Genomic DNA, 26,903 nt, shown 5'->3' with positions numbered 1-26,903 from the left:
ACACACGAATACATATGTTATTCCTTTGATATAGATTAATAGATAATGAATGAAATTGTAGTACTATAAATTCTAGCTCTACTAAAGTATTTCATTGCGTTAAATTACTTTTGGTGATGAGATAATGGCTATCATTGGAAACTGCACACAGAAGAAGGTGTGGTATATATACTGTGGTCAGGGGAGGGGACCATCATAGTCCTTTTCTTTATCCAAGCTTTATGTTTTATCCATCTCATAGGAGTTGAGTTCTGTTACAATATTTATTGAATGACTTTGTCTTTTTGTTCCAAAAGATCTGTAAGGAAATAGATGCTTAAGTTCTTCCCTTATTTTTCTCCTAGGGAACAACTCCAGGTTTCCTTTGGACAGTACACCAGTTCGAAATCGGGGTGGTGGAGATGGAGATTTTCAGTTCAGACCATTTTTTGTGGGTTCTCCCACAGCACCTGAACCCACCAACAGCTTTTTTAGTTTTGCCTCCCCAAGTAATGAATTAGAGCAGCAGCAAGTCTCTAGCAGGGCCTTTAAAGTAAAAAGAATTTAGTTCACCTTACAGAATGTTTCTCTGTTTACTTTCAGTGATTTCATTTAGTAAATAATCTTTGTTTTAGATAGGAGTCACCACCCTCTCTGTGTTTGTATTGAGTCTTCGAAGTTGTCTTCACATTTTCAACTTATAAGAGATTCAGTGGCAGTGGTGGGTGGCTTTAGAATCAGGTTTCCTTTTCTGTTTCTATTCTTTAAGGTGTAAGCGTTTTATTAAACTCAATTTTAGGGTGAACTGTTGAGTTTTCACTGGTAGTGAAAAGCTTACAGTATTATTGGGTGTTTTGTAGATCACTATTTGTTTCTGTCTGGGGTATTTCTGAATAGGCCATGTTTTTAAACATACTATATAAGCACCTATGTTATATGGCTACATGTCACTTTGGGTTCTGGTATTTATACATACATGTATATGTATGTTCCTTTACATTGTTTTTTTGCTGCATTTGGCAGTATGTTTATGTGAAGATTTTGGTTTCAGGAAATAGTGAGTGAGCCTGTAGCTTGTTACTTGGGTGTGTACATTTATTTGTATATATTTAATGTATTTGCCCTTGTATTAACTTGTTTGGAGGTGTGCTCATGTCAGTGAATGAAGGTACAATTTGATGCATGTATGTTTAGTTCCTATTTCTATTTAAAAATAATTCACATTGATAAAGTTATTTTGTAAAGTTGACTTTTTGGCATTTATTTTAGAATAAAATTACTTTCTTTACCCTTTTGCTAGCTGTTGCCCTGGGTCTACTTATTTAGAAATGCACTTCTACTGCAGAAAACTTACCATTGTGTTGTTGATCTCAAGAGATTATACTAATTAAAATACTTTTAACGATTTATTCCTTGTTTTTCTTTATTAAATAGTGATCATTTCTGACTACTATCACAGGAAACTTATTTAAAATGTAGAGCCAAGAAAGAAATTTGAAGGACACTTTCAGTAACTTTACATCCTATTAGAGGCAAGACATGAAAGTATACTGGTTGGGAGGAAGAAGATCAAGGTTCCAGTTTTTTTTTTTTTCCATTTGTTAGTTGTGCAAGTTTGAGTTTAAATTTCCTGGGCCTTTGTTTCTACATCTGTAAAGTGAGGGATTGAATTAAATTATCCTTACAGCCTTTTCTACCTCTTAGATTTTATGATTTATTGTTACTGGTTTGGGAGGAACTACAATGGAATTACCCTAAATTCCAAATTCCATTGTTTTTTAGGTAATAAAAGTCATACTGAAATCATTTGAGGATATTTTATATTTAGTTATTGCAGAAAGGCAAGTGAATGCCCTTGCTTTACATAATTTAATAGCAAGCAAGTAATGTTTTCTTCTTTAGGGGTATAGAATATAAAATCTCTTCAAAACTATTTTTTACTGAACCCCAAAGTTAAAATGGTGTCTGAGAAAGAGGATGAAAAAAATCTTGACTTAAAAGCTTAAAAACATTTTTCCCTATTTCATTGCTAATTACACAGATTTTATAGATTGCAAAGTTTTTTCTGCCCTATGAAGTTTTAAATTTTGTTAAAAAATGATTTGAAGAAATAATTTTTGTACATTCATGAGTTCTGCCCTGAATCTTTGCTTCTTCCTTTGTTAGGTTCACAGAATCAGTTTGAAGTGTGAGTAAGCTATAATTAAAACTGAAAGGTAAAGAAAAACTCTGGTGGACTATTACATGGTACTTAAAAAAAAGTTATTTAAGTGTTTAATACATTCATATGGTACGAATTCAAAAGGTACAAAAAAAATTCACAGAGTGAAAATTCTACCTTTCACCCCTATTCCCCAACCACTCACTTCCCCTTTCTGGAAGCAATTACTGTTCCCAGTGTCTTGTGTCTCTTTCAGAGATAGTCTATGTGGAAGCAAATACTTTTTTATGTAAAAATTATGTTTGGGAACTTCCCTGGTAGCACAGAGGTTAAGAATCCACCTGTGTCCACCTCGGGACACAGGTTCGAGCCCTGGTCCGAGAAGATCCTACGTGCTGCGTAGCAACTAAGCCCCTGTGCCACAGCTACCGAGGTTGCGCTCTAGATCCCGTGAGCCACAACTACTGAGCCCATGTGTCTAGAGCCCATGCTCCACAACAAGAGAAGCCACCGCAATGAGAAGCCCGCACACCGCAACGAAGAGCAGCCCCCACTCACTGCAGCTAGAGAAACCCACGTGCAGCAATGAAGACCCAACGCAGCCAAAAATAAATAAATATATTTTTAAAAAATTTTTAATAAAAATTATGTTTGTTTTTGAATAGGTAATACATGTACATGATAAAACATTCAAAAGTGTACCCAGTGAAAAGAATGTTCTTTGCCTAGACAACCCTCAGTCCCCCTATTTCCCTCTCCAGAGACATTGTTTTTTTAAATACCCTTGGGGATAAAGCCTATCAATATATAAGCATTATTAGTGTACTAATACATATACTATTAGTGTATTAGTGATGGCTTTCTTTTTTTTTTGCGGTACGCGGCCTCTCACTGTTGTGGCCTCTCCCGCTGCGGATCACAGGCTCTGGACGCGCAGGCTCAGCGGCCATGGCTCACGGGCCCAGCCGCTCCGTGGACCGGGGCACGAGCCCGTGTCTCCTGCATCGGCAGGTGGACTCTCAACCACTGCGCCACCAGGGAAGCCCGTGATGGCTTTCTTAATACCATCCCAAGTGCAGTAGATTTATTAGGATAGTGTGTTCAAAATCATAAAATTCCTCATGTATAGAAAATCACTGTAAGGCCTGGAAAACATTCAGACAAGTTACCTTACCATTGTACTACATTTCCTGTAAAATTTTAAACTTAACAACACAGGCATCCACTGTCTTAGCTTGTTTTCTTTTTTGGGGTATTATAATCTTGGTATAAATAAATAGGAAGATACGAAACAATAATATGTATACACTCAATCTGAGAATATTTTGTTTACAGGATTTGGAAAAGAAACAAGTTTATGAATTCGAAAGTGATTGCAGACCATTTCCTTTGAGCTATAGGCATTGGGTTAATTAGGTTTGGAGCGACGCCCTTCTTTGAAAACCAGCTCAAAACCAGCTTCTTTGAAAACTCAGGCGCGGTAAGCCTCCAGAGCTCTAGATGTCGCTGTGGCTCCATGGTGGGGACGGGTATGCGTCTCTGTGGTTATAAAGTTGGGGGCGGAGAAGCTAAGGGTGTCTGGGAAATGATGGCTGAGGAAGAGGAAGAAGTCAAGGAGATTTTCCCGAAATTGCAGGTGAAGCCATAGATTAAACTCTGTCTTACTCGGGAGGAAGTAGAGAGCCCAGTTTATGCAGTGCCTTCGAATTTCTTGACATATACCCGCCGCTGGTGTCTGTGTGGTTACTATAACAACTCCCGAAGGTGCAGCCGCAGCTGGCTAGGGGAGGTCCCGGGCAGGGGACGTCCCGGGCAGGGGACGGGCGCAGCCAGTTTGTTGGGACCGCCTGCTGCTGACCTGACTGCACTCAATTTCAGACCTGTTGGGAAGAGGATTTATTGCTAACTTTATTCCTGTACATTCTTGGGAATTTTTTTTCCCCTCAATTCACTCACAACAAATAGCATACACTTGTGTTTGGCAGATCTGCAGGAGCTGTTACCTATCGCATGTTGTTTTGATCCCCACAAAGACCAGTACTTTTATGCTTTCAAATTGGCAGCGATCACAGTAGTGGCTTGCACCGCGTGTATTCTGGTTACTCCCCTTAGAACTTCACAGTTTTGATTTTTTGCACACTGTGCAATTCCAGTTTGGGGCCTGGGGCAGAAGTCTCCAGACTTCACCCAGTCCACAGTTGACTGTGGTGAGTGGGACAGTCTTTTGTACTTGGTAGGTAGGAGCTAACTAATTGCTTGGTTCTTTACCTTTCTTTTGATGACCGAAGATTTTTCTTAAACCTCAGAAACTGAGTTTTTTGTGTTCTAAGACAGCCTGAAATTTAAACATTAGGCTTATGACAGGCTTGTAACTTTCTTAAAGGCTTCTACTGCAAAAGTTTAAACATTGGTGAGATTTCTTTGTTTCCTGAGCAGATTAAAATAATAACGCTTTTTAGAGTGTGAACTTTATTTCACATCCAGTTGACTTTGATTACTTTAATTTTTTTTTTTTTTTTTTTTGCGGTACGCGGGCCTCTCACTGCTGTGGCCTCTCCCACTGCAGAGCACAGGCTCCGGACGCGCAGGCCCAGTGGCCATGGCTCACGGGCCCAGCCGCCCCACGGCACGTGGGATCTTCCCGGTCCGGGGCACGAACCCGTGTCCCCGGCATCGGCAGGCGGACTCTCAACCACTGCGCCACCAGGGAAGCCCTAATTAATTTAATTTTATTCACTAGTGTGACTGACTGAAATCAGAGATTCTCAATCCTGACTCCATATTACAAACATTGTTTGTGTATGTATGTTTGTGTATATGTAGAGAAAATCCTGAAAAGGTTAACTAAGCAGTGGTTATCTCTGAGGTTATTGGGATAATTATGAGGAATTTTTAACCTTTTCTATTTTACATGTACCTATTTGAATTTTAACAACTAATATATATTGATTTTTGCCATGAGAAAAAAGTTATTAAAAACGTTCACTCTAGGAAAACAAACCAACAACAAAATCAAACAATTTCTTACATGTTTGCTATAACAACTAAAAACAAACAATAAGACCTTTTCTATAATTCTTAATGTGTAGCTGTGCTGATTGCAGGATAAAAGGAAATGGGTTGTAGTATTTGCTGAGAGCTGTCTTTTCCTGCTTTGATTTGTGGTAGATGCCCTAAGCAGCTAGGTAGAGGATACCTGGCGTATCTTGGGGGTGAGTGGGGAAGGTGCAGGGATGGAATAGGAGAATGCAGTAGAGAGAGGAAAAGGATGGTGATGTTGCTATTCATAGGAATGGTGGTAAACTTTATTTCATTGTTACAGACATTTTAAGTTAGAAGGAATATATAAAACGATTTTTCTCAAAGTGTGTTTTACAGATCATTTTTATTAAAGTCATGCAGGGTGCTTGTTAAAATGCAGCATTTTGGGTTCTGCTAAAACCACTAACATCAGAATGTCTGTAGCCTGGGTCCTGGAAATAATACACGCAACACAACTTGAAAAGCACTGCTGCAGAAAGTGATAGTCTAACTTCTCCATTCTGGGTAGGATTTTAAATTAAGTAGAGTACATAAGTATTTGTTAGAGAAAGGGAGATTCATTGATTTATTTAATGAGAGCCTATCATGTCCCACACCCTCTGGTAGTGCTCAGGTATAGCTCTAAACAAAACCGATTAAGATACTCCCATCATGGAGCTTACATTCCAGTGGTGGAGATAGACAGTGGATGATTAATGAATAGGCCACATAATTTCAAATAAGTACCATGAAGGAAGGTAAGAGTGTGATTTAACAGTGGGGCGGAGGAGGAAAGGGTTACTTTAGTTTGGGTAGTCAGGGAGAGCCTCTCTGAAAAATTGATATTTGAACTGAGATCTAAATAATGATGAGAAATGAGCCATGCAAAGGTCAGGAGAAAGAATGTCCAGGCAGAGGGAAAAGCTAAGGATTAGGCTTAGTGGATTTGAGGAACTAGATGAAAGCCAGTGTGGCTTGAGAATTGTAGGAGAGTGATAAGAAGTCTGTGTCAGGATGAATGGTGGGAGGTCAGATCTTACAGTCTTCTAGGCCGTAATAAGGAGTTGGATTTTATTCTGTCTGCAGTGGGAAACTATCTGAGTGTTGTGACATGAGGTACAATTCTGTAAGGCCACTCCAGCTATAGTGAGGAGAATGGGAAAGAGTAGAAGCAGGATGACCAGTTAAGAAGCTATTGAAATGGTCCAGGCAAGTAATGAGGATAGTCATAGAGAGATGGAGACAGGTGGATGGATTTGGGATGTGATGTGGAGGTGGTTGATAAGACTTGGTAGGATTAGATTATACCTTTCTGCTGCTGTTTTGTTTTAGGAAAAGACTAGATAATGGAAAAGCTTTGACTGGTGTCCCAGGAAGACTCAGAGATAGAGATATTTAAAAGAGGAAAGAGAACATTTACTTGGAAAGAATGCAAGAGAGCCAGAAGGTGACTTGACAAAAATAAAACAAACAATAGCACAAGTGTTTAAAGAATCAAAACTCTGTAAAAAAAATACCAAGGTTATCAAGCTTAAATTGGTCTGTTTGTTGTGGAAAACGACTCTTACTTGTTTGTCATGTTCACAGTGGTTATGTATTTTCAGACACCGACATAGGAATAATCAGGGGTAAGGTATTGTTTTTGTTAGGAAGTCCAGTTTTAAAAAGGTAAATTTCGAAGTTTTACACTTTGGGGACCAGTACCAGATAGGATGATCTTATTAACTTTGTTTTATCTCAAGTTGCAAAGCGTTTCCTCCCTCCTGACTATGGTATGTGAAGTGCTTAGTCATTTTGGAAGCTCTGCTGGATCTTGGAGGAGAGAAGTATCATGACGGTGCAGACTGGCTTGGGACAGTGTGAGAGTGGGCTGGGCTACTTTCCTTCACGATCTGTGGTATTTTGATAGACCTGTCCATCTGCCTCTTGTGTCATTCCTAGGTAAGGTAGAGAATCAGCATTTCCAGGCCAAAAGCTGGTATGGCTCGCCAATCTCAAGTTTACTTGTCTGGTATTCTCTGCACTTAATGGTACCGTTCTTATACTTCCTAGGAACTGGTGGATCGGCTCTATTCATTTCGAGAGTGCTATTTCGAGACACACAGTGTTGAGGATGCTGGGAGGAAGCAACAGGATGTGCGGGAGGAGATGGAGAAGACCCTGCAGCAGATGGAGGAAGTAGTGGGTATGAGTCCCAAAAGAACATGCCAACCCCTGGTCCCTCACTGAAATGTGATGGAGTTTTGCTCTCTCTGTAGATTCTTTGGTATCCTATTTGTGGCTGCCACAAGATGGTACAACAGAATATTTCTTCTAAAGGTGCCTGTGCAAGGATGGCAGCCTTTCAGCTCTCTAAACTCCATTTCCCAGTGCCATGAAATAAAAAAGAGCATGCTTGTTGCTTGATTACTATTGCAGTAATCTTCTTAACTGACCTTTCTGCCTCTAATTTCTTTTACTTCCAAATCAACTTAAATAATGACCATGGCCATTATGTTTCTAAATCCTTACTTCATGCATTTACTCTCATTCCTTGTCTGCCTGTCTGCTCAAGTATCTTCAAAGATTCCTACTTTTGACGGATTGAAGTCCAGACCTCTTCACTTGGTATTCAAGTCTCCATTGTGTGACTTTTTTTTTCCTACCCTTACCTCTGACTACCTACTTACAAAGGAACTTTTTGTTTCATTCAGGTTGAACCATCCATTCTCCCACTAACATGCCACATGTATTTCTGCCTCTTTGTTTACGTCATTTTTCTCCCTGGAGTGTCTTGTCTTTTCTCCTTTTCACTTTGTAAAGTCCATTCACTGGGTGTATGCCATCTGCTCCTTGTCATTGTTTTTTTGATTTTCCATGGATATGCATTGTCCTCTCCACTAGATTGTAAGCCCCTCAAAGGTAGGGGTAATGCTTTCTTTGGTACCCTGTTTTCTAACAGTACACTGCATGTGGTAGGTTTTCAATAAATGATTTGTTCATGAAGATTTTCTCAATTATTTCATTCCTAGAACTGGCATGGGGTTATTCCTTGAGAGAGTACTCTAGTCTTACCTGTAAGACTGCCTGGGTTTCCACTTTCCTTTCCACTTTTCTTTTCCCTTCCTCCTAGGTTCTGTCCAGGGCAAGGCACAGGTTCTGATGCTAACTGGGAAGGCACTGAATGTGACTCCTAACTATAGCCCTAAGGCTGAGGAGCTTCTGTCAAAGGCTGTGAAGCTGGAGCCCAAGCTGGTGGAAGCCTGGAACCAGCTGGGTGAGGTGTACTGGAAAAAAGGGGATGTTGCAGCTGCCCACACCTGCTTCTCAGGAGCTCTCACCCATGTGAGCCACCCACTATGCCCTTGGAAAACACAGATGGGAAGGATGGGATTTCTTTGGTTCTGTGAGTTTCCCTAGATCATGAATACCAGAGTAGAATTGTACTGGAACTAGGAGAACAGAATCAGAAGTGGGAGAAACAGGGACAGGGGACTGAGAAAGGAAGAAGATGATGGGATCAGGTTCAGGGGTAGATGAGAAGTGAAGAAAAGTTAGCAACCAAGTTGGTTCTGTAAATGGGGGTCTAAGACACAGATGGCAGTAAGAATTAAGATGAAAAATTAAAATAAGATTGAGATAGAGTAGATCTGGAGAGGGGAACTAGAATCACAAAGGTTCAATATACGCCTTCTGCATTTGCAGTGCAAGAACAAAGTCTCCCTTCAAAACCTGTCAATGGTGCTTCGCCAACTGCGGACTGACTCTGGAGATGAACATTCTCGCCATGTCATGGACAGTGTCCGACAGGCTAAGTTGGCTGTGCAGATGGACATCCTTGATGGCCGCTCTTGGTGTGAGTGCTCTCAAAAGATCTCCGGCAAGTTTCTAGAGCAGTGGTTCTCAACTGTGGCTGCACACCAGAATCATCTGGAGCCCATCTATTGAGTCTGACTCCAATAAGTGTGAAGCCAGGGCATCTTTGCTTTGAAGAAACCCAAAAGATATTTTGATGAACCACTATTCTAGGAACTCTTGGACCTTTTCATCCAAGAGAGGAGGCTTATGTTTCCATATAAGCAAGGCAGGGCTTTTGTGCAGTCTGTTGTAGTTTCTCCTTTGTGTCCATGTTTGCCTCTTTATCCCAGTGGAATTTTGGGTATACTTGTAAGTTTAGTGTCATCAATGGTTTGTTTCATACGTGGGGCCTTTCATATAGACTTTTGAGGGTAACCAAAATATTTATACTTTGAACTTGAGCTCTGAGATGATCCATCATTGAGTTTCTTAGTTTTTTTCTCTTCCCCCGCAACCCCCTTAGGTGGGACAGGATGGCTAGAGTGGGTTGGAGTTGGGTATTTCTCTTCCTTAGGTCAGTTACCCTCTGATAACTGATAGCAGGTTAGACTCTGGTTAATTAGTTTCTCCTGAGGGCAGGCCTTGTTAAGAATGGAGTGCTTGGGAGTTCCCTGGTAGGCTAGTGGTTAAGATCACAGGCTTTCATTGCCATGGCCTGGGTTCAATCCCTGGTCGGGGAACTGAGATCCCATAAGCCATGTGATGTGGCCAAAAAACCCACAAAAACAAGAAGAAGAAGAAGAGAGTGTTCTGGCATATTTCAAAAAAGCTTCTTTGCCCCCTCCCTCTGCTGGAAATATGAGGGTGTTCTTCTCCGATATTTGCTGTGGGAATCTGGTTGAGTTCCTGGAGGTAAATCTCACAATATTGTGGGGACTCCCTTGTGACTGGGACCCCTGGGCTTGTCCACACTGAGCCTCCAGAATTCGTCAATTTCAGTTCAGGTTTTCCTACCCCAGCAGTGTTCCTGTGGTAGCTCATAAGTTTCTGCTCTGCTAAGCCATAACTCCCTGTATTCACCTGTCTCTCCAATTTTGGGGGCAGCAGTTTGCCCTGTGTTATCCCCTTTCTTATGCATCCAAGAAGAGTTGTGGATTTTTTAGTCTGTTCGGCCTTTTCCTTGTTAGGATTGAGTGGCAACTTCAAGCTCCTTACATGCGGAACCCTGTGTTTCTCTTTCAGATATTCTGGGGAATGCGTACCTTTCTCTTTACTTTAATACTGGCCAGAACCCTAAGATCTCCCAGCAAGCCCTCAGTGCCTATGCCCAAGCAGTAAGTATTTATGGTCACCCAGGCAAGATATATAGAGGCAGCAGCAGAAACAAGAGTGTTGTTCAGTCTTCCTCGTGGCTTTTTAGCAAGACGCACGGGCAGTGTTCGCTGGCGTCCAGTGTGCGTAGTTTCGCAAAGCTGGTTGTACAAAGGTGATGTATCTCTTCCTATAACTTGAGTATTAGCAACCACTTGCAGTGTGTGCCTCAGTGCTAGGTAGCTCCTTGAGCTGTTTGGATTTCGTACAGGCGTGCATAACCAAACCACAGAGCCCATGCCAACATGTTCATCTCTTTAATATGTTCTGTGTGAAAATAATGCTTGTTAATATTCGTGTACATTTTTAAAGAAAAATAAAAACTCTGATACTTAAGTATAAATTAAGCAGTATCCCCAGGTTCACCATTAGATAGTATGGCTCTGGACTTCCCACAGACTAAAATGGAAAACAGCATGTAGCCCATTCCACGTTGTAGCCTAGGGATTAATTCACTGGAGCTCATGCTTTGCCTTAGGCTTTCAGGCTATGTTTATATCGATAGCCACTTGCAGGGGGATTTCCTTCAGGCCTTGAGTGGCTGACTGCTCACTGTTACAAGGTTTACATTGACCTTTTGAGCACTTTTTATATAGGCTTCATATTCACTTTCTTTTGTTTTCTCTTGACATGGAGACTTGCTTTTTAACTTACCATTATTTATTTTGCTCTGACTGGCAGAATAAGGAATATAGCTACCTTATATTCATGTTTGCAGTTTAGGAACTGTTCTTTTTTCACCATCCCACAGGAACTTTATTTTTCACAAAGCTGAAGTGCAAAACATAGATAACCATTTTTAATAAGCACAGTCAAATTTTTAACCACAAGACGTCTACAAGAATTATAGCTTTAAAAAATACAACCAATTTTTATATTTCAAAAATAGCTCAACTCAGATTAATTTCTTAAAAAGTACACTTCTCATACTATTTGTTTGGCATTACCCTGGTTGAACTCTGAGGCAGCCATAATCGGGAGCTGTGGGCACACAATCGTGCTCTTGCCCTCACTGCTGTGCTGATGAGTGCAGCTCAACTGGTGGGACTCACACTCATGACAGAGAAGTGTGCAGTAATAAAATGGCATTTTAAGAAATGACAGATATGACTTCCTCACACACTGTGCTTCTCGCTGTAGTCTTAATGGTGGCATTTAACTCAACCTGTATAGCCAGTGGGGTTGTTCTTTTTTTCAATCAGGGAAATTTTCAGGCTGAGGAATTATATTTTACTCTGATTTCTTAATCTGGTAAACGTTTACATTTTAAAGCATGACGTACTACCTTAAAATTTTATGTTTGGCTTCTGCTAAACAGTTGCTTTGAACTCTTAATTTCTTCATCAGTCCTGCATTTTTAAACATAGTTGAACCAACCATTTAAACAATTTAATTCATGTTGTTTGTGCTTTTGCAGTGTGCCAGGCAATGAATAGAATTAAAAAAATAAAGTGATCATAGCCATGAACATCACCAGCAGTTTCTTCATAACATATTTGTCTGCACTGTCATGTGGTTTCTGGCCCTGTATTGAAATTGGAGAATCAGAATTTGGCTTTCCTTGTGTGTTTTAAGGGAGCTTGGATGTAGATGTTTGTATCTGGAGCCAGGCTCATGGGCAGAGGAAATGCATTAAATTGACATCATTTCTTTCTTAGGCTTTCCTCATTTATACCAGCATCTTATTGATTAAAATAAATTTTTTATCAGTTTGTTTTTTTTTTTAGTATTGTAGTTTTTACTGGAAAAAATTCACATGTAAGTGGATCTATGCAGTTCAAACCTGTATTGGTCAAGGGTTTTTTTTCTTTCATCTTTATTGGAATATATCTGCTTTACAATGTTGTATTAGTTTCTGCTATACAACAGAATGAATCAGCTATATGTATACATATATCCCCATGTCCCCTCCCTCTTGAGCCTCTCTCCCACCCTCCCTATCCCACCCCTCTAGGTGGTCACAAAGCACTGAGCTGATCTCCCTGTGCTATGCAGCAGCTTCCCACTAGCCATCCATTTTACGTTTGGTAGTGTATATATGTCAATGCTACTCTCTCACTTCATCCCAGCTTCCCTTCCCCGCCCCGTGTCCTCAAGTCCATTCTCTACGTCTCCATCTTTATTCCTGCCCTGCCACTAGGTTCATACCAGTTTTTTAGATTCCACATATATGCATTAGCGTAGGGTATTTGTTTTTCTCTTTCTGACTTACTTCACTCTGTATGACAGACTTATTTATTTATTTATTTGGTTGCGCCAGGTCTTAACTGCAGCTCGTGGGCTCCTTAGTTGCAGCATGTGAACTCTTAGTTGCAGCATGCATGTGGATTTAGTTCCCTGACCAGGGATTGAACCTGGGCCCCCTGCATTGGGAGCACGGAGTCTTAACCACTGAGCCACCGGGGAAGTCCCTTTATCAGATGTTAATCACATATTTCTTCTATTTTTATACTATTGCATGGATAAATTATAATCATATTTTAAAGTTTCATGCAAATACGAAACCCTTTCATCCTTGAGGTTTCAGGGATTGAGTAGTATGTGCCACACAAGCAGTTACTGTATAACAGTGTGGGTATAGGAAACTTTTTTTTTTTAATTTATTTTATTTTTGGCTGCGTTGGGTCTTTGTTGCCATGTGTGGGTTTTTCTCTAGTTATGGCAAGCGGGGGCTACTCTTCGTTGTGGTGCGCAGGCTTCTCATTGCGGTGCCTTCTCTTGTTGCGGAGCACGGGCTCTCGGTGCACGGGCTCCAGTAGTTGTGGCACGTGGGTTCAATAGTTGTGGCTCGCAGGCTCTAGAGTGCAGGCTCAGTAGTTGTGGTGCATGGGTTTAGTTGCTCTGTGGCATGTGGTATCTTCCTGGACCAGGGATCGAACGCATGTTCCCTGCATTGGCAGGCGGATTCTTAACCACTGCGCCACCAGGGAAGCCCTGGGAAACATTTTGACAAGCAAGAAACTTAAATTTTTCCAGGGTAAGGAGGTTTAAGACATGCTGTGCATGGCCATCCTTAAGACTGTGACAAGAGCCACTGATGATCTTTTTATCCCACTATAGGAGAAGGTTGACAGGACAGCTTCCAGCAATCCTGATCTTCATTTGAACAGGGCAACGGTAAAAAAAAAAAAAAAATCATTTGTGTGGGGGAGTGGTCATCTGAAGGTAAAATACATAAGATATCTAGGTCTTAGCCTGTGAGGATGACTGAGTATTCACAGGGACAAGGTTGGGTACAAACTGTGAGAGGAAAGCCAAATTATTTCTGGGAAAAGCTAGCTTAGTTTGACTAAAGTATCTGGAGGGAAAGGAAAAGGGGCTGAGTTGGTGGGAGGGTAAATAGAGGATGGGGGACACAGTTCAGAAGACTTTCCTGAAGTGTTCATTGTAAACTGTTAAAAATAAAAATAGAATCACCCAATATATACAACTTAACTGTTGTAGAGTTTGGAAGTTAGCTTCTTTGAAATGATTCCATCTTTGGGGTTGTGATCACCTTGGCCAGGATGTAAGGTGTTTACTGGCTCTTCAGGCTGTTCATCTGTAGAAGAGGAAGACAGCTGGGAAGGAAAACAGTTTATTTCTCTAGATTCCTAGCCCACTGTGCTATTACTAATCTCTCCCCAGCCCCTCCCCCCACCCCACGGATAGTTTGTGTTGAACACACTTATAATTGGGAGGTTTTTTGGTTACTTCTTGTGCAGTTACATAAATATGAAGAGAATTATGGGGAGGCCCTGGAAGGCTTTTCTCGGGCTGCAGCACTGGACCCTGCCTGGCCAGAGCCCCAGCAGCGAGAGCAGCAACTCCTGGATTTCCTGAATAGATTAACCAGCCTCCTTGAGAGCAAGGTAGAGATGTCTAAATGCTGAATTCTGCTTTTTTATTCTGCTGTAGGCCAATAAAATAAGAATAAAGTAGGCCTCGGTAGTAGTGACCCTAAAGAAGTGGGTAGGTGGGAGGGGAGGACTAGACTCTCAAGGAGAGTGACTAGTTCCCAGCTTCTTTTTTTAACGTCCTTATTGGAGTACAATTGTTTTACAATAGTGTGTTAGTTTCTGCTTTATAACAAAGTGAATCAGCTATACGTATACATATATGCCCATATCTCTTCCCTCTTGCGTCTTCCTCCCTCCCACCCTCCCCATCAGTTCCCAGCTTCTTACCTATTTCCTTTTCCTTTGCAGGGGAAGGTGAAGACCAGAAAGTTACAGAGCATGCTGGGAAGCTTGCGCCCAGCCCATCTAGGCCCTTGTGGAGATGGGCACTATCAGTCAGCCTCTGGGCAGAAAGTGACCCTGGAGCGCAAGCCCCTGAGTGCTCTGCAGCCTGGTGTAAATAGTGGAGCTGTGGTCCTGGGAAAGGTGGTGTTCAGCCTTACTACGGAGGAGAAAGTCCCCTTGTGAGTTTCTGTTGCCTTTTCTCTTTTTCATCCTTTTAAACTAGTTGCTCTTATTTCCTGGCCTTTCTCTAAAAGTTGAGGACATTGTTAGTGGTCAGAGATTAGTGAGTTCTGCTTCCCTTCTGTGACTGTCTTCCCTTCTGTGAGCAGGTATTGTTTAGGTGATATCTAACAATCTCTATAGATTCTGTCACCGTCCATTTTTTCCCTGAGCTTGGTGTTCTGTGGACTCCTATATTCGAAGCTGAAATTTGACAGCTACTTTTTTTTTATGAGACAGATGGAAACCTTAAAATTCTCCTACCTCTTTGTGTTTTCATGATCATAGAGGCACGAAGAGGAAGAATTCTAAGTCCTGTTTGGACTTAGGTATGCCTAAGCAGTTCTGGAAGGTGAGCTTTGAGTTTGAATTTATGGCCTGATGGAGAGATTCTCTCAGATGTTATTCAACAAATATTCATTGAGCATCTGCTATGTGTGTTGTAGGGAGTTAAAAAAAAAAATGTAACACACCCAAATGAAGGGTGCTTATAGTCTAGCAGAGGAAATGAGTTAAAAATATTCATTTAGAAAATTTTTAACTCTTGAAAAATGAGGGTTTGATCAGTATCATCATTCCTTGGTCCTTCACTCACTTCCCAATCCCTGGTTGACTAGTTTCCTTTTCCTGTTTTCTACTGAATTTTTTTTTGTTTCTGGGATCACCAGTGTTTGATCCAGTAGCTTCTACTGGAAGCATTCTGATTTCTCTGTCACTGTTTCCTTTCATATCCCTTCTGCTCCATTCAAACTAAAATATAACTCCCATTGTATGCCTGATATTCCTCCATGGCATTTTCATGGTATACGAATTTGAACAATTGAAGAGCAAGAAGATAGTTGAGAAAAGTTTAGTTACTAGAGCAGACCCTAGAGTTAAGAGGAATGAGAAAGAAATATAGACAAAGGTAGGGTTTTAGGGGCCCTTGAGAACAAATATTTTGCTACTCCTCTTTTTATGTGCAATTTCTAAACGTTAAGGTCTAGGAGGACTCTGTTTTTGTTCCTTTCCTCTTTTCTCTCTATATCAGGATGGCAAATAGATGCCAACTTTGATCACTTGGCAGTGGCTGCATGATTTACTGTAAAGAAGGATTCTGAGGCTTTGACTGGTTTCACCAGGAGAATGCTGTGCTTGATTTGCAGTGTTTGCTGTGAATTTGGGTGTGCCAAGTGATGGCATGAGCATCGATTCTTCACCATCTCACTTATAGGTCATCTCATTTGGTGACGTCATACAAACCCAAGTCTTTGGCTGCCTCTTCTATGCTCACAGGTCTAGCTCCAGCCCAGGGCTCACTTCAACTTTCGGATTCCTATATCTAGCTGCCTCTGGGTTATAATAAGAAACCTCTAACTCAGTATGTTCAGAATTACCTCATCTTTCTCTGGCAACCTGTTTGTCCTCCCTGAATTCCTTTTCAATCAATGGTACCACCTCTACTCAGTCACTTAATTAAGACTTTTGGAAGTTGTTCTAGACTTCTCCATTCTCTTGCTTTGAGGCAATCACCAAGTCCAATAGATATACCTTTTAGTCCCTACTTTCCTGTCTTTACTAATTTAATAAAGCCTCTTAACACATCAACAGACAAGTCTCCCTGTTCCCTGTTTTTCCTCCAGTGTTCCACAGTACAGAGAAATATTTCCCAGATGCAGATCTGACCATTGCTATTTCTTGTTTAAAACCTCTTACTGGTACTGTGTAGCTTTTAGGATGAAGTTTTAACTCTTTAGCTTAACACCCAAAACCCTTTATGATTTTCTCCCTGCCTCCCCGTGTCCATTATCTTCGTCACTTTAATGCTTGTACCTTTTGTCCCAACCTTGGGATTATTTTGTAGGTTTCAGAACAGCTATTTTCATGCCTCTGTGTTTTTACACACAGTTACTATGCCTGGATAATCTTTTTGCTGCTTCTTGATATAGATTACATTTTTTCCCCAACATTTTATTATAAAAATTCTCAAACATACAGCGAAATTGAAAGAATTTAACAGTGAACATTTGTGTACCTATAGTCTACTATTAATATTTTATTATACTTAGTTTATCACAGATCTATTTATTCCCCTATTCATCTGTTGGTCTCTCTTATTCTTGGTCCATTTCAAAGTAAATTGCAGACATTAGTATACTTTTCTCTGAATACTTCAGCATGCAGTCATTAAGTAGAGTTCAATATTTGTTCATAATTTTATTCTTTTTATGTAAAATTTACATACAATGAAATGTACAGATCTTAGTGCATATTTCCTAAGTTTTGACAAATGCATACACCCATATAACCTAAACACCTATAGAGAACATTACCACCACCTCAGAAGTTCTCTTATGTTCCTTCCCAGTCAAGCCATATCCCCTTCCCTTAGAGATTTTTTATTTCCACTGAGGATTAGTTCTCCTGTTTTAACCCAGGTAGTTTTTCATTCTTTAAAATTCAGTTTGAGGGTCTCCTCTTCACGGAAACCTTCCTGGCTTTCCATTGATTTAGACATTTCTCCTCTGGGCTCCCATAGCCCAACCTTTGGCTTCACTGAATTCATCACAAGCAAAAAGCTATTCTGGCACCTATTGCAGTTGTACTGTCAGTGATGGTCTAATTGTCTGACACCCACTAGACTAAAAAGCTCGCTCACAGTGCCTGACACATGATAGGTATTCAGTGAAAGTTTGTGGAATTAAATTAAATTGACAGTAATGGTTAGCGAGTTTGATGAAGGTTGTGATAGTTAAATTGATAGAGCAGGAATACTGTTCCGCTGCAACATTTCGAACTAGTTCATTATTAATATTTGTTGAATGTGTCCCAAGTTCTTAGAAAAGTGACAGATTGATGAGTCTTGTGCATGTTCTCTAAAGATACATATCTAAGACAAATGAGCCCTCAGATGTACATAGTGAATGCTAGTACCTGTCATAGGAGTTCTAAATAAGTAACTAAGAAAGCTTTTTTTTTTTTTTCTCTCTTCTCTCTCTTAACCCATCTTAACCTGGCAGTACATTTGGCCTGGTAGATTCGGATGGACCTTGCTGTGCAGTGATGGTATATAATATGGTGCAGAGCTGGGGAGTGCTCATTGGGGACTCTGTAGCCATCCCTGAGCCTAACCTTCGGCTTCACCGAATTCAGCACAAGGGAAAGGTGAGTGATGGCTAGGATTCTTTCTCACCTCATAGGCTCTCAAAGTGGGGCACGTTTACCTTAAAAAATATACATAAAATAATGCATATATATGTGTGTGTGTGTGTGTTGTATGATATCCTATATTTACACACGTATATATAATTTATTTTTTACTAATAGTTTTACTAAAAAGTAATTTTTTTTGTTTTTTGTTTTGTTTTTCTTTACTAAAAAACTACTGGTAAACAAAAAGAATTTAAAAAATGGACTGAACAGAGAAAGACAAATACATATGATATCACTTACATGTGAAATCTTAAAAAGCCGAACTGTGAAAACAGAGAGTAGAATGGTGATTATCCTGGGATGGTGGAATTGGGGAGATGTTGTTTAAAGGTATAAACTTGCAACCAGTAGGTAAATAAGTCCTGGAGATCTAATGCACAGCATAGTGATTATAGACAACAATATGGTATTATAAACTTCAAAGTTGCCAAGAGACTAGATCTTAATTGTTCCCACCATAAAAATGAAATGATAATTATGTGATGTGATAGAGATGTTAGCTAATGTAATGGTGGTAATCATATTGCAATATATAAATATATCAAATTAACATGTTGATTAATACCTTAAACTTACATAATGTTATATGCCAATTATTTCAATAAAAATAAATTTTAAAAAATGGACTAAAATATTGTCAGTCAGATGTTATTACTGTTAACAGTTTGGTATGTAAACCTCCAGTCTTTTCATAAATTTATGTACACATTTGTATGTATATTTTTAATTACAAGTGGAGTATTATATGCAAATGTTTGTGAACATTTCCTGTGGTTTTCCATATTCTGCAACATTGTTTTGAATTAACACATAGAGGTGGTGATGAAGATGATGATGATAGTTAAAATTTACTGACTGCTAGACACTGTGCAAAGAGTTTTATGGCCTGCATTGGATCATTTAATCCTTATAAAACTCTACAAGAGCAGATATTTAACCGCTTTTTCCCCATTTAGATTAAGGGTCAGTCAGCAAACTCTGGCCGGTTGACCAGTTCTGGCTCACTGCCTGTTTTTGTATGGCTTGTGAGCCAAGAATGGTTTTTATATTTTTTAATGAAAACAATTGAAAGAATAATAATAATTTGTGATACATGAAAATTACAGGAAATTAAAATTTCAGTGTTTGTAATTACATTTTTTTGAAACAAAGTATACCCATTTGTTTACTGTTGTCTGTGGCTGCTTTTCTACTAGTGTCAGAGATGAATAGTTCTGTGATAGAGACTATATGACCCACAAAGCCTGAAATATTTATTATTTGACTCTTTACAGAAAAAATTTGCTGACCCCAGATCTAGATTATTAATAATTGTTCCTTACTATAAAAGTACTTTAGTAAATATTTTAATATCTGTGCATATCCATGATTATTAAATAAATTTAATTAATTCATTAAAGAAATTAAGTGAATTTCTAAGGTAGAATCCTGGCTCCAAAGGGTATGCAGAATTCTAAGACTGTGGTTTTTTTTTTTTTGGCTGCATTGGGTCTTTGTTGCTGCGCACAGGCTTTCTCTAGTTGTAGCAAGCGGGGGCTGCTCTTCGTTGCGGTGCACGGGCTTCTCATTGCTGTGGCTTCTCGTTGCAGAGCACTGGCTCTAGGCACGCGGGCTTCAGTAGTTGCGGTGTGTGGACTCAGTAGTTGCAGTGCGCAGGGCTAGGCATGCAGGCTTCAGTAGTAGTTGTGGTGCGTGGGCTCAGTAGTTGCAGTGCGTGGGCTCTAGGGCTCACGGGCTTCAGTAGTTGTGGCACATGGGCTTAGTTGCTCCGTGGCATGTGGGATCTTCCCAGACCAGGGATCAAACCCTTGTCCCCTGCATTGGCAGGTGGATTCTTAACCACTGCGCCACCAGGGAAGTCCCTCTAAGACCTCTGATACATATTGCCAAACTATTTTTTGGAAGGTTGTACCAGTTAATATCAACCGTGGATGTCAGTAATTGTTTTTCTATGGTTTTCTTTGCAACTCTGTATAGAAACCTTTGAAAAATTATTTGCTGATTTTACGTGAAAAGTATAGCATCAATATTGTTTGGCTTTGGTTTCTTGATTATTGGTGAGGTTGAAAATTTTGTCATATGTTTATTGACTATAATTGTTTTATAAATTGCTTTTTTTTGGTCACTTGCCCATGTTCCTGTTAGGATGTTTTAAAAATTGATTTATGAAAACTGTTTAATTCACTTCTTTATTTTGACTCAAAAGAACCTCCTTTATACTGCAAGTGGAACAGTATTTTTTGGATAAAGATCTTTTAACAACACATTTTGCAACTTAAAGTACATTTGAACTGATAAATTGAGCTGATGTTTTCCGTTATTAGGAGAATGTTTAAACCTACATTTTGTTAATTCCTCCTGATATTAAAGGAGAAGTAAGTCTAATTTATATTAGGCAGATTAATTTATAACTTTACAAACACTTGATCTAAGAGTTTCTCAGACTTTCTATTGGCTCTGGCTTGGCTGCTGTGTGTATTTAGTTATAATTTATGATAAACACTGTGGGAAGGGAAGATTCTGTAGAGCTGGTGGGACCCTTTTGTTGGGCAGTGCCAGGATCCTGTTCTTTTTGAATCAGAATTGTCCCATTCTTGTAATGACAGTTACTGGCACTCTACCTGTCCCAGATTTTCCTTCTGAAGATTGAAAACTTTGGGAAAATTACATCCCCTATGTTAGTTCAGCTTTGTTTAATGTGAGATGGAGGTAAGGGGTATATCTGCTGCGGGAGGTAGAAGGGAGGGGGTGAGAAAGCCACAGGTGGTGTATCCCTGTGCTGGAGTTTCTTCCATCTTAGGATCTGTAATGAGCCTCTGTATATTTGTCTTTTCCAGGACTATTCCTTTTCCAGTGTTCGTGTGGAGACGCCCCTCCTGCTGGTGGTGAATGGGAAGCCTCAGGGCTCCAGCAGCCAGGCCGCTGCCACAGTGGCATCGAGGCCACAGTGTGAATGACCTTCCTTGGATGGCATGCTAAAGAAGGAGTAGAGGCGAGGAGAAAAGCTCAAGGGCACTCGGCAACTGCACCAGCCAGATCCAGTGACGCAACTGGAATTGGGGGGACGTTTTAGATGACAACTTTCCTTTCCTCTGCCCTGTAAGACACTTTGTGTCTTCTTTCTTTCCTGTTATGTTCCAGCTCTCTCTGGGGCCACACATGTCCCTGGTATATCTCCTGCCTCTTCCATTGCTCTTCTATGTTTTAGGCAAAGAGCATGGAGTTGGTAGAAGTGTTGGGACCTTGTCATGGGACAGAATTCCCAAGGTTCCTGTTCTTGCCTCCTTCCTAAGCGTCATGTGTATATATCATTTCAGTATTTATTGCTAAGGGAGGGGGTTTAATTTTTTTAATGACTTAGTTTTTGAGCAGTTTTTATTTTTAAAATTTAGGTGCTTCCCCTTCTTTGGGGCTGGAACAGAATTAAATTTGTTTGGATAAAAAATACTGTGTAGTTTGGCCTGCTTCATTCTCTCTAGGCTTGAATTCTTGGTTTTAGGATCACTTCAATCCATTAGAGTAATACCCCCTTCCCCGCTTTTTTCTTTAAGCAAAATAGTTTACTTCTCTCTCAGTTAAAAGAAATCTGGCAATAGGCAGCCCAGGGCAGGAATGGCAGTTCCACAAAGTTGTTGGGAACCAGCTTCCTTCCACTTCCCCATTCTGTCATCCTTAGGAGTGGCCCTTATCATAGTCCAACATGACAGCAGTACTATTCTAATAGTGTTACTAGGGTGAAAGACCAGAGAGAGCTAGATATTCAATTCCTTTAGGTTCTAGTGATACATTTTATAACAGTTTCTTTTAATATCCTTGTGGAAAAATAGGGAAATATGAGGGAGGATTATTAACCAACTGAATGGTTATAACCAGAGAGTACATGAATGGATACAGATTAATTTGGAAGACTTCTAGTGATGTTTGTGTTTTAAGAAGTCCTTCCCTATCCTGAAGTCATCAAAACATATCCCCTCTGTTGATTTATGAATTTTTATCATTTTGTCCTTTTCTTTCATTATGACCTTTCCTTGTGTTACGATGTAGGTATATAATTTTTTTTCTTAATGAGTAATTAATTGCCCCAGCACCTTTTATTAAAGATCTATCCTTTGCCCACTGATCTTTAAAGCCCAATCTGTCTTAAACCAACTTTTTATATATAGTATATAGGTCTGTTTCTGAGCTTTCTCTTCTGATCTATTCTGATCTATTTGTCTATTTCTATTCCAATACCATATTGTCTTCTCATTTTATAAAAAGTCAGTATCCAATCAGAATAACAATGGGCCATGTTGTTCTTAACCAGTGGCCCATTTACATTTTAGAATCCGTACATTTTCGTGAAAAACTCCTCTGGGTTTTGCTTGGGGTTGCATTGAATTTATAGATCAATTTAGGAAGAACAGACATGTTTATAACATTGAATCTTCTTATTCATGATTTTCTTCATTTACTTAAGTCTTCAATATATTTCAATATAATTGTATACTTTTTCTGGAAAAGTCCTATATATCTTTTATTAGATTTATTCCTAGATACTTCGTAGTTTTCTATGCTATTGTAAATAGTATAATTTTAAAAATTACATTTGCTAACTGTGCTTGGGAATAGGTATAAATTGACTTTATATATTTCATAGCTGTCACCTGTTTAGAACTCTCTCATTCTAATAATTTGTTGATTCCTTTTGGTTTTCTGTGTATAAATAACAACTTTTTTGTGTCTTCCTTTCCAGTCCTTTTACCTTTTATTTTCTTTGTTTTCTGCAGTAGTTACGATCTCTAGTATGCTGAATACAAGTGATGATTGCAGGCATCCTTGTCTTGTTCTTATACTTAAAGGAAATATTTTCAAAATTTCAGTATTAAATAAGATGTTTGTTATATAGTTTTTACATATGCCTGATCTTAGATTTCAAGCCTATCTGGGTTTTTATGATGAAAAGGTATTACATTTCATCTAAGGCTTTTTCTGCATTTATTGAGATGGCAGATGACCTTTTTTTTCTTTTAATCTGTTAGTGTGGTGGATTTGAGTACTCAGCTTTTTTTTTTTTTTTTTTTAACGGTACACGGGCCTCTCACTGTTGCGGCCTCTCCTGTTGCGGAGCGCAGGCTCCGGACGCGCAGGCTCAGCGGCCATGGCTCACGGGCCTAGCCACTCCACGGCATGTGGGATCTTCCCGGACCGGGGCACGAACCCATGTCCCCTGCATCGGCAGGCGGACTCTCAACCACTGCACCACCAGGGAAGCCCGAGTACTCAGCTTTTGATTAATAAATCAAACTTGCATTCTTGGTACAAAACTTACTTGGTCAGGATATGTATTTCTTTTTATATCGCTGGATTTACTTGTGTAATATTTAAGATTTTATATCTGTGGGTCACAAGTGATATTAGTTTATGAGTCTACACTATTAATCTATTCTAGTCTGGTTTTGGTATTAAAGTTATGCTAACCTCATACAATGAGTAAAGAGCGTATCTCCTGTATGTTTATTTGAAAGGGTGATATAAAATCAGTTTGTCTTTTTCTTGGTGGAACTTGCCCATAAAATCATCAATCAGCACCTGGCATTTTCTTTATGGAAAGATTAACTTCTGATTTAAATTCTTTAAGGTTTATTGGATTGAATTATTCAAGTTTCTCTTGATTAAGTTTTGATATTTTGTATTTTTTAGTAATTTATCCGTTTCATTTAAGTTTTCAAATTTACTCTCCTAAATATTTGTAGTATGTTCCTTATTTGTTTATTCTCTATGGTATCAGTCATTTTGTCCCCTTTTTCTCTAAGGTATTATTGGTATTATTCATTTGTACCTTATCACTTCTCCTTCAGCCTTTTGTCTCTTACAAGTCTTCAAAGAAATTGACTTTGTTTACCCTCATCTTTTGTAGTTCTCTTCTTTTTCATTAGTTTTATTTTTATCTTCATAATATCCTTTTTTTCTCCTGTTATAAGAGTGCCTGTTCATGAGCTGGGATATAATTTTTGTATCTGATAGGCAACATGACATTTCATTGTTTCAAATTTTCATTCCTTTATTTGTGATGTTGAAGATCTTTTAATAAAATACTAGCTAGCTACTTATAAATTTGATGTGTAACAGAGAGCATCCAAGACTGAGGAAAATGTATTAAAAAAAATTTAGGGAGCTATGTTTAGGAAATGATATAGCACTTTGTACCATCTGTATTATATGACACATTTTATTGTATTATGATTACTTGATTCTATGGTTTGAACTCTTAAAGGACAGCCACTAACTCATACTTATCTTTGAGTTCTAGACATTATTATATACATCTCTGAGTGTTGGACATTGCCTGATTTGACAACAAATGGCTGGCCGGCTGGACAGATGGTGGGTTAGGAAAACAAGATATAGTAGATTAATGTAGAGAGTGTTGACACCTTGTATGCAGAATAATAATGATTTTGAAACTTTATTCTATTGGCTTGAAGAGCCTTTAGAACAGGGCTTCTGCTTTGGTAATTGCTTCTCTTGTAGGTTCACTTGGTCTCTAGCCTTCAGAGAGATAGTGGAAATTGTACTATTCTTTATCACAATACTTGGGTGGGGGGTGGGCCATGGAGGTCAGAATTAGGAAACGGGGATGGAATATATCAGTCATGGTTCAATCAGGGGAGCAGAACCTTTATGAGTTATGGGATAAGGGATTTATTATATAAATTAGACCTCATGCAAAGTCTTATATGATAATATATTTATTATATAAAAAAGACCTTATGTAGTTCCAGCTTAGCAGGTTGGCACAGTACAAACCAACATGTAGAACTGGTAGGAGGATACTCCAAGAGTAGAGCAGAAGTTGAAGGTTATAACTTGGTTCTACATGGGAGGAAAAGAGGCCCATTAGGGGAAGTGATTAGGGGAAGAACTGAAGGGATAAAGACCTAGGGTGTTGAGTATGAGAGGGTAACCGTGAACATAGTGAACCCAGGTAATTGCCAAGCACAAACTGTTCTTGATTAGGGGAAGAACTGAAGGGATAAAGTGATTAGGGGAAGATTAGGGGAAGAACTGAAGGGATAAAGACCTAGGGTGTTGAGTATGAGAGGGTAACCGTGAACATAGTGAACCCAGGTAATTGCCAAGCACAAACTGTTTTTGATCAGTGGATATGATGTGCGTAGCCCTGGTGGAGAAGTCAGAATCTTATTGAATCCTACTTCCTATATGGACACTTCTTCCTCATCCTCTCTTTAAATGGTGGTGGCCTTAGGAGTTCTACCCATGGCCTACTGCTTTTCTTCCTCAAAACATTTTCATTGAGCCATTTCATTCATAGCCATGTGTTCACTTACCAAATTACTAATTTTCCTAAATTTATATTTCCAGATCTTTTTCCCTAGCGCTAGTGATAAGTTTACACCTGCTTACTAGGCTATATGTGCCATAGATGTTTTAAATCCAACGTATCTAAAATAGAACTCATTATCTCTAGCAGCCGCCTCTGTTGTCTCTGTATTAGCAGCTGACATCACCATGTATTCGGTTATCTAGGCCAGAAACTTGGGAAGTCATCTCTGATTCCTTCTTCATGTCTAATATCCCCCAGTGTGTCACATGGCTGTTATGTTGATCATGTCTCCTAAATATCTCTTCATTTATTTTCTGTCCATTCATATTGTCTTAGTTCAGTAATTCTGTATTTCTTGCCTGACTGTGGCAATGGTGGTCTTTGTTTTCCCTATAGTTGAAATCTTACTTTCTCTTAACTTTTTTCACTTTTTAGTAATAATGATCATAATAGTAGTATTGTCCAAATTTGTAAGTTTGTAAGTAGTAGAGCCATGATTTGAAATTTTTACTGTTACTGTGCTTCAAAGGCTATGGGTGAGTTTCTTTTTTTTTTTTTTTTTTTTTTGCGGTACACGGGCCTCTCACTGTTGTGGCCTCTCCCGTTGCGGGGCACAGGCTCCGGACGCACAGGCCCAGCGGCCATGGCTCACGGGCCCAGCCGCTCCAAGGCATGTGGGATCCTCCCGGACCGGGGCACGAACCCGCGTCCCCTGCATCGGCAGGCGGACTCTCAATCACTGCGCCACCAGGGAAGCCCATATGGGTGAGTTTCTTACCTCTCTGAGATTCAGGGTCTCCATCTATAAAATGGAGGTAATATTACTACCTACCTTGTAGGATTGTTATGAGGATTAAATGAACTCATACATGTCCTACAGGTGGTACATGACAAGTAGAGATAAGCAGGACTCAATTATGCTGGAATTCCAGCTGTATTAGAGCTGGAATTTGAACCCAGTCCTCCTGACTCTAGAGCTTGTACTCTGCCTGTTATGCTAATGTGCTCTTCTGCTGTTTCAGAAGTGGGAAGTGCTGCCAACAGTTTCACCTTTCTCAAAACAAATCTGATCATATAATTTCCTTGTTTAAAAACCCTCAGCAATTCTTTAATTCCAGTAAGACACTCCTTCACATGGGCCACAGCCATCACGTTTTGGTCTGCTTATCTATATTACCTCATTTCTGCCCTCTTCTTATAATCCTAATGCATGGCAACCCCAGCATATTTTTAATATCTGGAAATTTCCATGCTCTTTCATACCTCAGCACTTTTGCACATGTGATTCCTTCTGCCTGAAATGTGTTGTCTTCACTCCTGGAGAGCTCCTGATTGCCCTTTGAGATTCAGCTTAAACATTACCTCTTTTGTAAAACCGTCCTGAGCATATTCGATTTTGATGTGCCTGTCTCTATACTCTCAGAGCACTTACTGTGTTTTAATTATTTGCCAGTTTCCTATAGGCTGTGAACTTTTCGAAGGTACTCATCTTAGTGGTCTTAAATCCTAGCTCAGTACCTGGCACAAGTGCTCAATAATTCACATGGAACCATTGAATACATTTTAAAAGAGTATGCATTCTGTTCCCATGGTAGTCTCCTACTTTAGTCCGTGGCAATGACTGCCTCTTGGT

The 26,903-nt window shown here is 39.6% G+C and overlaps 2 protein-coding genes and 1 long non-coding RNA gene across 6 annotated transcripts in view; 2 read left to right on the top strand and 1 right to left on the bottom strand.

Annotated features, from left to right (window-relative positions):
• CCNB1IP1 (cyclin B1 interacting protein 1) overlaps positions 1 to 1,273 on the top strand; it is a 32,385-nt gene extending 31,112 nt beyond the window's left edge. For both annotated transcript variants that reach the window (XM_033435894.2, XM_033435891.2), the window contains one exon: positions 345 to 1,273. In XM_033435894.2, coding sequence (XP_033291785.1) covers positions 345 to 547 — 203 coding nt within the window. In that variant the 3' untranslated portion in view covers positions 548 to 1,273. The remainder of the gene's footprint in view (positions 1 to 344) is intronic.
• The window catches only part of LOC125963408 (uncharacterized), a 500,580-nt gene that overhangs the window by 150,083 nt on the left and 323,594 nt on the right, over positions 1 to 26,903 (bottom strand). The window lies entirely within an intron of this gene.
• TTC5 (tetratricopeptide repeat domain 5) overlaps positions 3,682 to 26,903 on the top strand; it is a 36,919-nt gene continuing 13,697 nt past the window's right edge. The window contains exons 1-10 of one of the 3 annotated variants that reach the window (XM_004274054.3): positions 3,682 to 3,776; positions 7,214 to 7,346; positions 8,274 to 8,485; positions 8,846 to 8,996; positions 10,181 to 10,272; positions 13,370 to 13,426; positions 14,014 to 14,160; positions 14,497 to 14,711; positions 17,751 to 17,895; positions 20,781 to 24,309. In XM_004274054.3, coding sequence (XP_004274102.2) covers positions 3,726 to 3,776; positions 7,214 to 7,346; positions 8,274 to 8,485; positions 8,846 to 8,996; positions 10,181 to 10,272; positions 13,370 to 13,426; positions 14,014 to 14,160; positions 14,497 to 14,711; positions 17,751 to 17,895; positions 20,781 to 20,900 — 1,323 coding nt within the window. In that variant the 5' untranslated portion in view covers positions 3,682 to 3,725 and the 3' untranslated portion in view covers positions 20,901 to 24,309. Of the gene's footprint in view, positions 3,777 to 7,081; positions 7,103 to 7,213; positions 7,347 to 8,273; positions 8,486 to 8,845; positions 8,997 to 10,180; positions 10,273 to 13,369; positions 13,427 to 14,013; positions 14,161 to 14,496; positions 14,712 to 17,750; positions 17,896 to 20,780; positions 24,310 to 26,903 lie in introns of those variants that run through there. The other 2 variants (XM_033435871.2, XM_033435870.2) reach the window with 2 other exon arrangements.

This window comes from Orcinus orca, chromosome 2 (genome assembly GCF_937001465.1).
Source record: "Orcinus orca chromosome 2, mOrcOrc1.1, whole genome shotgun sequence".
NCBI classification, from domain to species: Eukaryota; Metazoa; Chordata; class Mammalia; order Artiodactyla; family Delphinidae; genus Orcinus; species Orcinus orca.
The sequence above is the reverse complement of the archived record's forward strand: the minus strand, read 5'-3'. Positions and strand labels throughout refer to the sequence as shown.